General features: G+C 49.0%; 1 protein-coding gene across 6 annotated transcripts in view; it reads left to right on the top strand.

Moving 5' to 3' along the window:
- The window catches only part of LOC118505146 (serine/arginine repetitive matrix protein 1), a 41,108-nt gene extending 26,285 nt beyond the window's left edge, over positions 1–14,823 (top strand). For 3 of the 6 annotated variants that reach the window (XM_036040518.1, XM_036040521.1, XM_036040517.1), the window contains 6 exons: positions 4,698–4,956; positions 5,412–5,724; positions 5,822–8,827; positions 10,707–10,986; positions 12,027–12,147; positions 12,247–14,823. In XM_036040518.1, coding sequence (XP_035896411.1) covers positions 4,698–4,956; positions 5,412–5,724; positions 5,822–8,827; positions 10,707–10,986; positions 12,027–12,147; positions 12,247–12,755 — 4,488 coding nt within the window. In that variant the 3' untranslated portion in view covers positions 12,756–14,823. Of the gene's footprint in view, positions 1–4,304; positions 4,586–4,697; positions 4,957–5,411; positions 5,725–5,821; positions 8,828–9,205; positions 9,503–10,706; positions 10,987–12,026; positions 12,148–12,246 lie in introns of those variants that run through there. The other 3 variants (XM_036040520.1, XM_036040522.1, XM_036040523.1) reach the window with 3 other exon arrangements.
- Positions 14,824–15,637: the final 814 nt, after the last annotated feature.

The raw sequence follows: 15,637 nt of genomic DNA, 5'->3' as shown, positions 1-15,637 counted from the left end.
TTCTTACGTGCCTCACTGTATTAACCAAAGAAACGCTCCATAATTTATGACATTGTGATCAATTTTGTATTTGCACACTTGCCTTCCCGAAGACAATCGAACAAGTGTACCTTCAAGAAAGTTCTTTCGCAAATTACAAAGGCTACTTTCATTTGACTCCTTTTTTATGAATAACGAAGCACCTAAGGGCACTGCTTGCCACACACACACACACAGACCCAGACTCAGCCTCAGACCCAGACCGAGAGCATCTCGTATCGGTGACAAAAAGGGTTGAATGCTGTCGATAAAGCGCCACACAATCGGGATAAAACAAACAGTGTCCCTTTTCCGTTTGGCGGGAAGTCCAAGCCGGCCCACATGAAACGGAGGCCCCGAGTCCAGACAGGACTATCAAACCCCGAGAGCTAATAGTCGTGTCGCTGCTTTGTTACAGCAAATATAGGTGAGTTTGTGTGTTGGTTGGCTGTATTTGTCCAGGGTACTCTCGAGAGGGGAGAGACGACCGACCCGTCCAGAAAAGGTCCAAGCCACCGTCAGTTGGACCGAGCGCTTGGACCAGCATGTACACACGGCCAAAGTTAGTTTCGAATAGCGTCCGGAAACCCATTACGTCAATTGGTTTAGGAGCTTGACAAAACAAGCCTTGTTTTGGGTCATTTGCCGTTTTCTACCAATAAGCTGTCGAGCAGGAGAGCGAGAAAGAGAGCGGAACTTAAGGAAAGGACCAGTAACGGTCGGGTTTTCCTGGCAAAGAAAGGACACGTGTTCATTTGCCATCTCTCGAAGTGTATTCACGGTTTCGTCCAGATTTATCCGGAGGGGTATCGGGATCGGGTGTGTGTGTGTCTGTGTCTGTGGGTCACGAAAAGGTTGACAATATGCTGGACCACATACGCTGGACAGAACACAGGAGACTGTCCCATTTAAACTGAAGCGCATTCGAGACACCTACACTAGGGCACAGGATACAGTTTCGGCCGGCCATTGTTGGTGAAGTTGGTCATCGGTGCTGCTTACTGCTTACTGAGATGGCAAACCCGAGCCCTGTGTTGAAGCTGGTCCGGCAGCAGATACGGATGCGCCTGGGGTATGGTTTTGACTCGGGCGTAAAAATCCATCAATAGAACAACGATCGAGCAAAAGCTTGTCCACCGAGTTGGACTCTGCGGAAGCGTTTCCCCCGGTTGGGTATTGATGCCAAGTGACGAATCAGTGCAAGTACCGACAGCGCTCACCTCCTGAGGGATTGTTGGATGGGCCTATGTTAGTTTCGGGTGACATTGATGAGATTTTATCTATTTCTGGTGTCTAGAGAGCGTACGTGCCAGAGAATACTGAAGAATGAAGCTCAAGCATGGAAGTGAAGAATTTTCAATTTTCTTTCCCATTCAACCGTTAAGGAAAATGGAACAGTCCCAAAAGCAAGCATGCCAAGCACCTATTTATTTTTCCTTTACCGCACTCTCAAACATAATCCGATCGCTTTATTCCAAGAAATTTGATTTAGACCATTATGCGGGGGAGAAATTTTATTGACCGGTTATAATTTTTTCCCCCTGCTGGGTAGTGTTGCTTCCCCCTAGCTTCAATTGATCGTCGGATTAGACAGCTGTTTTTGTGCACTAATTGATGAGACAAGATTTTCCTACGTCGCCCTGCCGAATTCGATTAAAAGAAATTACGCTCTAGTTAATAATATCCTTTACAATTTGATGGATACTCTCGGCAGCTTTCATCATTCAAACAGGATTTTAAGATGGCCTACGATTGCGAATGAGCCGTTCCCGGCGACTCAAGAGATTGCTCAAGAGGATTTCCCAAGAACTGTGGTGGGCACAGCAAACCGGAAACGAAGGCGCAGCAAAAACTCATTTATCCCATGAGACATTATTTTCAAGCATTCGGAAAAAGGCTTTCCACTCACTTTTCGGCGGATGTCCCGGGCCCGCCAGAAAGCTGGCCCGGCCGGGGTTAAGATTTATTTATGGCCCCCGGCAAGTGTAGGAAATGTTGCGTCGGTCCGCTATTCACTTCACTGTCGTCGGCCAGTTCTTATCGTTGTCGCGGTGCGTGCCGTTACTCGGGGCGAATGGGCCGACAGTCGGCTGGACGTGTGCCCGAAGGCTGACGAAGAAGACGTATTGAATTATAGGCTGTCCGGTATAATCGGTCTCTTGTTGATGGTAAACAAGGATGAATGACCCAGTTGACAAGGCAATCCCCATTGAGTTGAGGTGGTTGGCTTGTTTTCGGCAACCATTCGGAATACGGTGATTGGGAGCTGGTCGTTCCAATTAGACGCCAAGTCGGTCGGATCGCTGAAAGCTGTCTCACTGCTTGGGTTGGGTAAATGGTTTTCTCATTATAAATCAACAGTTGTTTCGCACGAACTGGACGATAGAGCTGTAATATCAGCTAATGTAAACAATGGTCATTGTTTCGAAAGTGAATGTATTATTTTGTACTTATCCCTGGAAGTGTTTTGTTCTTTGCTATAATAAACTGACAGCACTGACAGCTTGAAATCAATTGACAGCAAAAAGAGTCAACTACTTCGCACGGATTAAAGTACTGGGTTAAATTCTCCAGAAGCCGAACAATGATATCAATTATCTGGCAGATCACAGTTTTGCCGTATCGGTTTTCATTTGTCGTATAAAATATTTCCATGGAATAATGTATCGAAAACGCGTGAACTATCAAACATCGTCGTTATTTAAAAGAATTTCCAGTATTTTTGTTTGCTTTATGGCCTGCAAAAAGCATTCAAAAAACAATTTATGCTATCCGTTTCGCTTGCTACCGGAAATAGATTCCAAGTAATTCGAATCAAAACGCATTTCGCGAATTTTGAAAATGCCGACAAGCTACTGAACAATTCAACAGCCGCAAACTCAGGTTAACTCGTTTATTGCCCCATTTAACTTGATTGCGGGCCAATCATTTAACAAATATATATATATTTTTTACCGACACCCTTAAGTACGATACCGAACCGCTCCGAAACAGATGCACAACATATCACCTGCAACGAGAGCAGCTGGCTGACTCTGCTTTGAATGCCTGCTGCATTCAACTGCCGGCTCACCTGCACACAGCCGATTTCAAAGCCTTTTGCCATGATGAATACGGTTCGGCGTATTCGGCGTCGAAAACACCAATCATCCCATTTTCGGGCGTAAAATTCGATTGGCATTGGCATCTAGAGGCTAAAGAGCAGCAGAGTAGTATCGGGTAGTGGCTGTTCCTTCAAATCCATCCATTCCGGGTGAATGGGCTAGTACGAGGGGCACAAATGCTGGTGGCACATGCAATCGGCATCACAGCACAAAAGGTTAGAGGGATGAGTTCAAGGGCTTCGGCGTGGCGTTTGGGGGAACAGCCAGTTGGTGAATAAAAAAAAACCTCCCTGTACGACCCGAGCGCGCATCATCGACGCGAGCTGAAGTTGGGAATAATGCACGTCAACTGCAAGCACTTGGCCGTAACCGTAGCTTTTGGTACGCTCGGTTGTCGTCAGCGGATCGTTAATAATTCACGGCACTACCGATTCGTACCGTGGCATAGAACTGAATTGGCTGTAGGTTCTGTTCGTGTGGTTTTTTTTCTCTCCTTCTTCCTTTTATGTTTCGTCTATCAAGGAGAACGAAGGTTCGGTTTTGTTGATTCATAGCGACATTTCAATTCGTCGTCGGTGCCATTGACAGGATAACCGCTGAAAGGTTAGCTCTGGACAGATAGACGGAATCGAACGCAGACGGCGATTTTGAGGTCGAGGACGTCTAGAATGGCATTACGAGCCGAGGCTTTGGAATGCCAAAACGCGCTTATGATATGCACGCTAACCTTGAAAGCTGCACAGACTGTGAAGGATTATTTGAAACGTAGTCTCTATCCATTAGAAGATAAATAACGAATTTATAAATATACTTCAAGTGCAGTGTTTTCAAAGCACTTACCAAGGACAGCGCGATTTTGGGCAAATGAAATGGATTCAAATATCTAAAGTTTCAGAAACACAAGCACCACACAACAGCGACCTTTTCAACGAATTCTCACCGATGTCTGGTTTGTTGTGCCGTGTACTGTTTTGTGTGTGTTTACACTTGGCATTCAGTCAGTTGCGTCGGATTGCAACCACCAAACAAGCCTTTCGGCGGCATGCTCAATCGGAGCCGCATGTTCACTCTGAGCAACCGTTGCCTGGCAGCACAACACAGTAGCAACCCTGAACACACTGGCGCAGTTTTGGTCCGCAGCCGTGTTTGTGTGTGTGTGTGTGTGTGCGTGGGTTTGTTATTTTGTCCAATTTCAGTTTAACAAACATTCGTTCGAAAGAACCGGTGTTGTGTTGTTACTCGGTTGACTCGCACCGTGCACAACCAATGTCACTGTGAGCTGCTCTCCGAAGAAGAAGTAAACACAACCGAGCGGACTAGAATCAGCCGCATCAGTACAAGTGATAGCTAGTTAGTGCATTAGTACGATGCGAATCGTGTGATTGAACATTAAGTTTCGCCGTAGTGCCAAAACTATCGAACCTGCCATTTTCCAGCCACCGCTTAATGTGTAGAAAAGTGAAGTTATGATCGTAAAAGGATGAATTTCCGCTTACCAACGCACCGACCGGAATCGAGCTGGGTAGTTTCTAACAAGGAAAAAAACGTCCGTCTGTGTTATTTGTCCCATTCCAGCCCAGCGCCGTACATCGACGGGATCGGAGCAACAAAAGTGCCTTACACTACTGTAGCAGCGCGCAGGATATTGCTGCGGCTGCCAGCGTCGCCATGGTAGCACCGGAGCTGATCGAGTCCGCGGATGAGGACGGATTTACGCCGCTTCATCTCGCGGTGATACAGGGAAATCTGCAGCTGGTCAATCTGCTGCTGGCGAACGGGGCTGACGTGAATGCGCTCGACAACGAGGGACACTCGGTCGTACACTGGGCCACCGGTATGTGTTACAGTACAGTTGATGTGTGATTCCGGTGAAATAATTATGGAAATTTAATTTGAATCCCGCTTAGATACTGCTCGGTGGTAGCCACTAGCCCTTTCAGCTATGGAAACTAATCGTAGTTTGTTGCCTAGATAAATTCCATATGCTTTAAACCAGTGTCATATTTTGTAATCATGTGCAGAATCATTAGTCAAATTAATGTTTAGCTTTGAACCAGCAAAAGAGCAGTAATTTATACCATAGAGGTACAATCGCAGTGCGTCGAGTAACGCAAACCAATATTTAATCGATATTCGCGCGCTCCGTTGCTACTGTTTGACAGTACACCGGTATCGTAGTGTTGGTGCGCTCCGTCTACGCTACCTAGCACCGACATTAATGACAGCGAAACGGAACCGGGCTGTTCCGTGTTCGGTGTGGCTTTGTTTTGCTCTTCTTCTCGTTCACAGTGTGCGGCGAGGTGGAAGCACTTCGTGCAGTATTAGCAGCCGGTGCGGACGTGTCCACGCCGGACATAAACGGTGGCAGTCCGCTGCATTATGCGGCCCAGATGTGTGGCGCCAACTACGATGGGAAGTCGGCCCGCGCATCGGCGAAGCTGGCGCTCGAGATCCTCAACACGCTCCTGAACCATCCTGATACTTCGGTCGAAGTAGAGGATAAGGATGGCCGACAACCGCTGCTGTGGGCCGCATCCGCCGGCTCGGCCAAGGCTGTGCTGGCTTTGATCAAAGCTGGGGCTCACGTCGAAAGTGCCGATAAGTATGTAGCACCTTGTGGAGTTTTTGGTGCTGTACCTTGCCGAAGCTGCATTGCCCATCTCATATCTACATATCTCTTTTCTTCCCTCTTTTTGCAGAGACGGATTGACCGCGCTACACTGCGCAGCATCACGAGGACACACCGAGTGTATCGATACGCTAATAAACCTTTGCGGAGCGCACACCGATCAGATCGACTCGAATGGCTGCACGGCGTTGCATTATGCGGTTACGCTCGGGCATGCCGATGCTACCTCGCTACTGCTAAAGCTCGATGCCGACCCGAACCGACAGGACCGGAAGGGTCGCACCCCGGCTCACTGTGGCTGTGCGAAAGGCCAGATGGAAACGGTGAAGATACTGCACACGAAAAAGGGTAACCTGTGGCTGAGGAATGCAAAGGGCGATCTGCCAGTGCACGATGCGGCTTCGTCCGGACGGCGCCAGCTCGTTCAGTGGTTGATCCAGATGAAACCGAAGCACATTAACACGACCAGCAACGACGGACGGACGCTGCTGCATATTGCCGCCGGGCACGATAATGTGGACATGTGTAAGCTGTTGCTGGAGCTGGGTGCCGATATAAATTTGTTGTATCGACCGTCCTCGAAAGGTGCACCGCTAACGCCACTGGATTACGCGCTCGTTAAGGGCTACCGGTCAACGGCCAAGTATCTGCAGATGCAGGGTGGATTACCGGCCAACAAGCTGCGACTTTCCGGCCGACAGCAAAAGATTCTCCCCGACATTGATCGTGTTGAGCCGCTCAAGCTCACCGAAAAAGAGGAGCTGATTGATCTGAAAACATCCAAACGCTATATCGTCTATCTCAACTCAAACTCCGAGAGTGAATCGCAAGAGGACCGAACACACCGCAAGAGCCGTCACAAGCGAAAAGGAAGTCACCGAGGCCGTCGCACCAGCAGCTGCAGCGACACGGTGTATCTGTACCGGGACGGATCGAACGATATCAGTCGATCGCGCAGTAATGCGGAGCTGCATCGTAGCGATCAGCAGCGATCGACAAAGCATCGTCGTAGCAGCAGCTCATCGTCCGTCAGCACAACCGGATCATCTTCCGACAGCTGCTGCAAGCATGTACGGCGAAAGCACAAATGCTACAAAAAGTGCTCTTCCAAACGATCACACTCGCGCGATCGTCACAAGGACCGGGATCGGGAGCGAGAAGAGTCGCACGACCTCAAGCAACCCGACTCGATGAAGGAGTACGAGTTTAAGTACGCCGAAAAGAAGGACGCTGGGCCTCGAAAGCCTGGCGAACGGTGCGGGAAAATAATCCTTAAACAGGTGCACAGTGGTTCTTCCGAGAACGATTCTCCCTCGAACGTGGGCGGCCGTGGGGGTGGCTTAAAGTTCTCCTCCGAACGTACCGCGCGTGAAACGCATCTAGGCCTGCCGGCTGGGCTGCAGTACGCAGGTGGTGCGGGCGGTTTCGATGCTTCCGGTGGGTTAGGTGATTTTTTAGACGGACAGACGTCTCCGCGAACGCCACCACGGGCGGAGTTTAACATTCGCAAAGAGTCGGACGTGAAGAGCGAAGGCAAATCATCCGATTCCAGCACGACGAAGAAGAAGAAGGTGAAAGGAACGGGCAAAAAGTCGAAACTAGCCAAGTCGGCAAAAAAGTCTGACTCGCCGAGCGAGGAAGAACACACGAAGCCCGCTAGCTCGACGGAGATCGTGACGGAAGCACAGGTACACCAGCAGCCACCCGAATCGATGTCAAAGTCGACGGAAGATGATGGTGCAGCAACGGATGCGACCTACACGATTGAACAGCGAACGCGCTCCGATGTGGAGGGTCTCAGCGAGCCGGAAGACCGCAGCGCGAAAGGATTACCCCGGGTGACGAGCAAACCGGTGACGGAAACCATCGAAGAGGTCCGGGACGAGCATGCGGTAGAGCTGGTACATCAGCAAACGACCGCAACTAGAGTGGAGGTGCGCAAGGATCGTTCGAAGCTGAAATCCGCCAAGAGTGATAGCAAAAGTCGCTCAAAGTCCGAATCAACAGACAAGGAAATTGGGAAAATGCAGCAAAAACCGACACCCCCTTTAGAGGAACCGGCCGCACCACCGGCCCCTCCACCCCCGTCGCCTCCTCCGGTAAAGGAAAAAACACCGGAACCGGTAGCAGTACCGGAGCCACCCGAAGCAACACCGCCGGTACCGGAACCACTGCCACAGCTAGAAACACTGCCAGAAGTCAAGGAAGATGGAAAGGATCCGACAGTTGAAGCGCACACCCTGCAAGAGTTGGAAGTAGACCGTGGTGGTGGAGGTATGGGTGACGATGAGTCTCTAATAGCCGAGGAATCGTTACCACCTCTAATAGAACCGGAAGAACCTGTTCCACCGGTGCAGCAGATGGAAGCAAAACCCATCCCGGCGCCGGTGGTCGAAGAAGAGAAAACAACGCCCGAAGAATCGACCGAAAGCACACCTTCAAAATCAAGCGAAGAGACGGAACCGCCATCCGTTGTGGAGGAAGCAGCAACCGAGCAACCAGCGCCGGCAAAGGTAGAAGAGCCGCCGGCGGTAGTGGAAGAGGTGCCACCGGTGGTGGAAAAAGCGAAACCACCAGAACCTCCAAAAGAGCGACCGAAGCTGCGCCGTTCGATGGAATCCAAGATGGAAAGCGTCGAGGAGGATTCGAAAATGGCGCCACCGACACCGGTAAAGGATCAACCGGCGAAGGATGCGGCCCCACCGCAACAGTTGGATCAGGAGAAGGTGGATCAAACGAGGGGCTTTTTCGTGAGTCTCGACGGTACCGAGGCCGACGACGACGACAAGAAGAAGAAGAAAATCAAAAAGAAGCCTCGTCTGAAGGAAGAAGAGCAGCAGGAGCAGCAGAGCAGCAAGGATCAGGACTCGGGGTTCGAGCCGAGCCCGCAGGCGATACGTAGCAAGTCGACCGTTTTCGAACGTCCGACGCACACCGCGACACTACCGCGAAGGTCGGCTTTTACGATGGTGGAAGAGCGAGCGGTCAGTTCGCGGCCCGAGGGTCGAAAGCCGGGCGACAAGAACGCCGTCAACATGACGACCGTCCAGCAGTCGATCCATCGTAACATCCGAAGGTAGGCTAACTGAGTTGCTCTAGCTGCGTAGTCAAACACACCAACAACAGTGAGAGAGAGAGACACACACATAAACAGACACACATACACACTTTCTCAACGCCTTCAAGTAGTTACGGTTCCGCTCCGTTAGTGGTCGGCCGCCTTCACTTAGACATCATCTCACTCGATACCTCCTCGCTCCTCGGTGCCTTCCTGCCCGTTAGGTCCACTGTGTGTCCGTGTTGTATATGATTGGTGTTGGTGTGGAGGAAGTGTTTGCACGTGCCCTACCCTTGTTTCCTTCTTCCCCGTCCCATCCCCGTAACTAGAGATGTTTGCCACCTTATAAGAGACCTAACTCTGAAGCCGAACCCCTCCCACGTATTATTGTTTCAGATAAAAGTAATAAGAGTCAAGATGATTGTTGTTTCGGAGTGTGAGTGTGTGGTAAAGAAAACTGAAGTAGAACACTATAGAGTACTCGAACACTGAGCTGAGTATGAACCGTGCTCCGTAAGGTTGTTGTTTGTGTTTCTATGCTAGTAAGTGTGCATTGAGTGAAAAATTGTAACAAAATCGAACTTCTACTACCAGAAGCAGTGAGAAGCATCGAACGCGTTCATCCGAATGAAAAGCAGAAAATGCATCGGAATCGGAGCGAAGGAAGGACTCATTCCCATACACACTCACTAATCTCCAGAACCTGTCACCTACAGGCTTATTCCCGAGTTTTTCCTGTTTTCCGAACGTAGTATTTCAGTAGTCGGCAAAACGGTTTTATGTAGAGACTATATACTAGATGCGTGTGCAAGTGATAGGCAAACGACTTTCAAATAGAGTAAACCGTGTTCAAGTGTTAGACAAGGGTGTTTGCGATATGTTTGTGAGGTAGACGACAACTTCCCTTTAGGCAAATTAGTGACCAATACTGGTAGTTGCTAAGTGTGTGCGTGTGTTTTTCACGAGTGTTTTGCAGTGTGCAGTTGGGGATATGTAATGCGAGTAGGAGTTGTAGACCAAATTACCGACCCACCGACCTTGTAGTGTTGTAGGCCCACCGAGAGGGTTAGTGTTTGACACCCCTATTAGAAACAATTCAAATGATAGAATGCTAGCCGTTAGGATTAAAAGTGCAAGACAAATGCACCATAATGAAGTGAATAGGAGTGAACAACAATGGATTTGAACGAAAGCACTAGCACAACGAGTAATCAACAAGTACAAGAAACCCCTCTTGAATCCCTGTCGCGTATCGAAAACATCGAATTTTCTTCTTCCATTCATTTTCATTTGTATGTAATTGTTTAAATGTTATTTATCGCGATCCTCATTTCATGTCAGCTTCCCTGCTAAAGTATTCATTGCATACTTTAGAAAAACGTAATCATGTGTTGTGTGTAAGTGTACGTCAATTGGTTGATTCACAATTTTGATTGTTTTTCCTTGAGTATTGGTCTGATTAAAAGATTGGATTCTATCGTGATTGCATACTTTTAGGCGTAATTCGCACACAAAGGCAAAAAACGTATACTAACACACTCGGTCCTCGATCAATCATTTGCTCACATCTGTGCCCGTGTACCACACGTACGTACGCTTTAAGAAGCTTTCCATTATTTTTCTCGATTCTACTAAGTGTACCGCTTGCAAAGCAATTTACAAAGAGAGAGAGAGAGAGAGGGAGCGACAGAGGTCAGATCTACCTAGCGAGATAGTTTAAAAGCAATTAATACAACAATCAGCGATACACTCCACCGCGAACGCTTACTGACAACAACAGCAAACTCACATAAAAAAAAACCAGCTAAACAATCAAAACCCAAACTTACAACAACAACAACTTAAAATCAACCCAACCAACCTATCAATCGCCATCACTGCCCGCTCTTATTCCCAGATATTATATGGAAAGAAAAATTTTCCAACACTTGTTAGAACTGAAAAGTTTGCAAATACGGTCGACGAAAGTGAACGAGTCGGTGCTGGTGAAGCGGGCCGTCGACGATTACCACAAGTCCACGATCGAGCTCGGGTACGAGACGGGCAGCACGCTCAAGCGCTACCCGTACACGGAGTACTCGTTCCGGAACTTTGAGCTCTTCCTGTACGACACGCTCAAGAGCCTGCAGAAGAAGGAGACGTACAACTTCCAGAACATCTCGGAGGTGTACGACGAGGTGAGTATTGCTTTTTATTGCGGTAGTCGCAAGTATCGTTTTTAGCCACTCTTTTGTAGATTAATTTAACCGGTCGAGCTTAAGCAGATCGAAAATCGCTTCATCAAGAAGCAGTCTGGTGTAAGTTTTACCGCTCGATGGGTGGTTTTTCCGTCCCAAAAACAGTCGAGCACATTTTTGCATTTGCAAGTCAAGTCGTCGTCGCATTGCCGCGGGGGACTTCATTAGTCATGGCTTTTTCGCACGACCGAGCGCGCGCGCGCGCCCGTGCCAATCCGTCGACATCAACGGGCGGCAACTGTGCAGCAGCCGCTGTTGACGAGATTTATTCATAAGTCCTTCATTTCTGTCGCCGTAATTACATCGTAACGTTGGCAGAGATTTCGTCCAGTTTGCCTGTCGCAGTGCCGAGCGCGACCAACGGGTCTCGTTTTCGCGCTTTGTTTGTCCTTGTTACCACCGGCGCGAGTTGTCGCGTAGCGTCGTCAATTGACACGACGTTTTGAGCGCTGCTCACCCAGCATCATAAAGGTTTGTGCTCTTTTTGTTTCGCTGTCCTTTTCCCGGCGCTGACAACCGGACGGCCGGAGTGGTGGAAATGCTATAATGATCTGGTGCACTTTTTACTGGGCTGGCAAGTAAATAGAACTGATCGTAAAAAGACGTACGTAGGAAGCAGGGAGAGAGAACAAGCCGACACGTTGAGGACATAAATTTGTTGTCCAGCTCATAACCTCCTCATGTATTGCATCGCGGTGATGGGTCTGTTATCGTGTCGTTGGGTGGAGAAAGTTCGTCGGTTTCGTCTCAGATGTCACGAGTCGAGCCGTTTTTCACTTAGGTGATGAGTGGTTTAATATTTCAAATAGCAATCACGAAATCACGATTACGATGATGCGATTGGTCGGGACCGGTCAAGAGCTGTCCGCTTTCTATAATTCAGCATCAGCATTCAGTAGTCTCGCACCAGATCAGTTCCAGTTTTACCAGCAGTCTGACATGTTTTCGCACGTTCTTTTCCCTCCTTCTCCCATTATCAGGCCGAACGAAGGCTCAGCCCGGATGTGAGCCGATACGAGCGTGCCCTAAACTGCACGACCAAAACACACCGATGTCTTCATGCGACCCACGCCTACACGGGCATCCCATGCGCTGCGTACAGTAAGTAACAACGCTCTCCACAGGACCCGGGCTTCGGTCACCGGGTCCGTCCAGACCTGGCACTAACGATCTAATTGTGCATTCCCTGTGCACCCGCAGTACCGATGATGAACCATCACACGATACCGAAGCTCGGTTTCGGACCGTACAAATCGAGCACGTCCGGGGTGGGCAGCTTTTTCTTGCCGAAAATCCTAACGCACCCGACGGACCGCAGCTGCAGCGGCGGGAAGGTGGCGCTGGAGCTGACGCACGGTAACAGCAAGCAGGTCATTACACTGCCATCGGAGAAGCTCGATAGCAATAAGCGATACTATGTTACGTTCACGCTAAATCCGGACTCCACCACTGACGGTGATCCTCGTTTATCCGCAGGCGAACCTGGACAGCAGCAGCAGCAGCACCAGCCCCACGAGCAACAGCCACCACCATCCGCTACTGATGCCCAAGATAACGCTCAGCCACAACGCAGGCAGCAGCAGCAACAGCCACAGCACCACCACCAGCAACGGGCACCGTCTGTTGGGCCACAGTCGCAGTCCCGTGCCCTTCCCACAGTAGAGGAGCAGCGGTCCGAGCGTTCCAGTCCCGGGGGAACTCCTGCATAGCACCGACGCTGCGGCACTGCGGCGGTGTCCGGTGTGGGTTGGGTTCTTTTCACTCGGTGGCTCCACGTTACCGGAGGCGACAATGAGCCAGGTCGTACCAGGCTGCCGTTGCCACCCCGTCTGTGGGTAGGCTTTGGTGTATTTTCTTTGGTGTAAATATATGACCCTTGGCGTTGGGATGTTGGGCATTACGATAGAGGGGAGAGGCCACATTTATGTGAGTGTTGTAACGTTCGCTTAAGTACCTTCGAAAAAGAAGCAGAAGAAAATAAGAAAAAGAATCAAACCAGAAATTCATTCAACTCGCAACCCATTGTCTCGTGTGTGTGTGTGTGTGTGTTTTTGTTTCGCCCGAGGCAAGGGCTTAATGTACTTTGGTACTGTTGAGAAAACTATTCTTCACAACTCGTTCGCTCGCTTGGTTGGTTTGGTTGGGTTTTCCCCACCCGAAGGTCGTTAATAATGATCCGACGGTCACCTTGACCTCCGTTGCTATGCGTTGTTTTCGGAAGTTCCTCCACATGTCCTTGCCTAGTCGGAGGCGTGTGGAGGTCAGTATGGGACCCCATTTTATGGGGTCGTCAGCTTCCAGGAAGCCTACCCAGAATGTCCTTGACCTAAATAGGAAGGAAATCTGTAATTAAATAGCACACCACTACTGGTTTCCTTTCACTTTTACTCCTTTTAAGACCCTTTAAGGGATAATTTGCATACAAAGACCCGGGGTAACACGGCATAGGCCAGGTTGGTCATGCAATTCTGAAGCGTCGCCTTAGGCTCGCGTGCGAGAGAGCTCTTTCATTCAGTAAATATAGGTCGACTTAGAGAGGGTTCTTAAAAATGCATCATAATTTAGTAAATTGCATTTTATTGCATAGAGTTTTCCTGAGCAAAATAACCTCAAGCGGACTTTGCAAGGGTCCCAATGAAGTTGAACTATGTGTACGAGAGCCCAAACCTCGTTCTCACGTTCTGAGCAACTCAAGAGCACTACCATGAAAACAAAATATTCAAAATGAGTTCCCTTACGTCCTTGGATCTCATCGGTAAGCGTCCTTACAATTGTGTTACTTTCCGTATCGCTTCCTTCACAAGAGACGCATGTTACTTCCTGTTTTGTCTACTAATTACCCGGGAAAAGCTCAATTCATTCTGCTTGTTTCTTTATTGTACTAACTGCTCCATGATGGTGGCGTGCCCGTGCTGGCAAAGCCCATCAACTCTACCCGGAACATCATCAATCGGTGGGAAAGTTGCAAAATTTAATTAGCTTTGCTTCATCATTATTTAACTATACGGTGCGCGTTGCCGGTGCGCCCCGGTTGTTCCCTGGCTGTCGCGCGGGCATTATTAATAACCGATCAGGTTCGGGGATGTGCTCATACACCACTCAGGGAAAAGTTCCTCATACAGAAACACACACACTCACACACCCTCAATGTCTAAACTTTCATCGCCGTATACTGGCGTACAACAATTTTCCCCGGATAGTGTTCTTTGTTTTGAAGCGGATATAATGTTCCGGGATCGACGGTGCTGATGTAGCTGCTGCTGCTGCTGTTGCTTTTGCAGTTGCTGAGGCTGTTAATATGTGTGCATCTGCTGTTTACATCGTTACTGTTGCCGCTGCTGCTGCTGTTGCCAAAGTGCTGGTTTTAATGCTGTTACCTACATACTAATACGATTGATGTTGCGACAGGAGCACACTGGTTCGTGTTCTGCACATTTTCATCGCATCGCACAAGTTAATGGGTCCGATTTGGAAGTGCAGACAGAACCTTCTCCTTACTTGCGCCGTGCGATGAATGTGTCCCCAAATCAAGTGTCCTTTACGTGGTTTTGTTAGGAAAGAGAAAGCAAAAGTTGGTCGATTTATTAACGGCACTACATGTAGAGAAGGTGAAAATGATATTAAATTTTAAGCATAAAACAGAAGCATATTTTGTAACTTGCCTGTGACAAAGCGCAAGCGGATTAGCGGAAAGGATCGTGACATGTGTAGAAAATTTAACCGTCAATGTGTTAGCTGTACAACTGTAGACTTGTTGTAAATAAATAGAGTACAAAACAATAACCCCAAGCACCACAATCCCCAATCGTAATCATCGGTGTCGTTGAAGTTCAAAATGATGCGCCTCTCCGGGTGACAGCTTACCAAAGATAGCCATCTACTACTGAGCTGCCGGGGCCAATAGACAATGGGTATCAAATTTCATTCCTTTCTTCGAAGGTTTTTTTTTCCCGTTGTCCCTTTTTCCTTTGATGTCGATAAGCCGGTGCGAGTCTACTTGTTTATCCATAAAGTCTTACGAGACGTCAAGGATACAATGTCATCCCCGGTCTCCGGTTAGCAAACCGACCAAAATCATACCCAACGCTCTCTCCCTCTCTCCCTCTCTCCATCTCTCAAAAAAGAAGAAGATCTGACCGCGTAAGAAATGCCACTCCACCGAGTGTCGGTCTCAGTCAGTCAGCATCATTCTAATGGCCCCACCGAGTACTGACTGCTCGATGTAGAAGCCCCCGAAAGCTTAACACAATGGTTTGACGACGACGGCTCAACACCACACCGAGATGGCGCCCACGAAAGCCGGAAATAATAGACAACAACATCCCTCGCTCGCTCGCTCGTCCTTGGAACAACGGGGACGACAGACGTAAAAACCGTCCCATCCCGAAACCCGCCCGGATAATAAAGTTAATCTGCATTTCGTCGAAAAATGCACAATGGGCTGCAGTGGTGGATGGTGGACACACACCCACACACACAAACCTCCAAACTCCCACCATCACCTGATTAGCATTGTTCTCCGGGTGTACGGTTCGACGGTCACTGGTGCGCCATGATTATCGTCATCAGGCAACCTCGCCGTCGTTAACAT

This window comes from Anopheles stephensi, chromosome 2, assembly GCF_013141755.1.
Source record: "Anopheles stephensi strain Indian chromosome 2, UCI_ANSTEP_V1.0, whole genome shotgun sequence".
NCBI classification, from domain to species: Eukaryota; Metazoa; Arthropoda; class Insecta; order Diptera; family Culicidae; genus Anopheles; species Anopheles stephensi.
The sequence above is the reverse complement of the archived record's forward strand: the minus strand, read 5'-3'. Positions and strand labels throughout refer to the sequence as shown.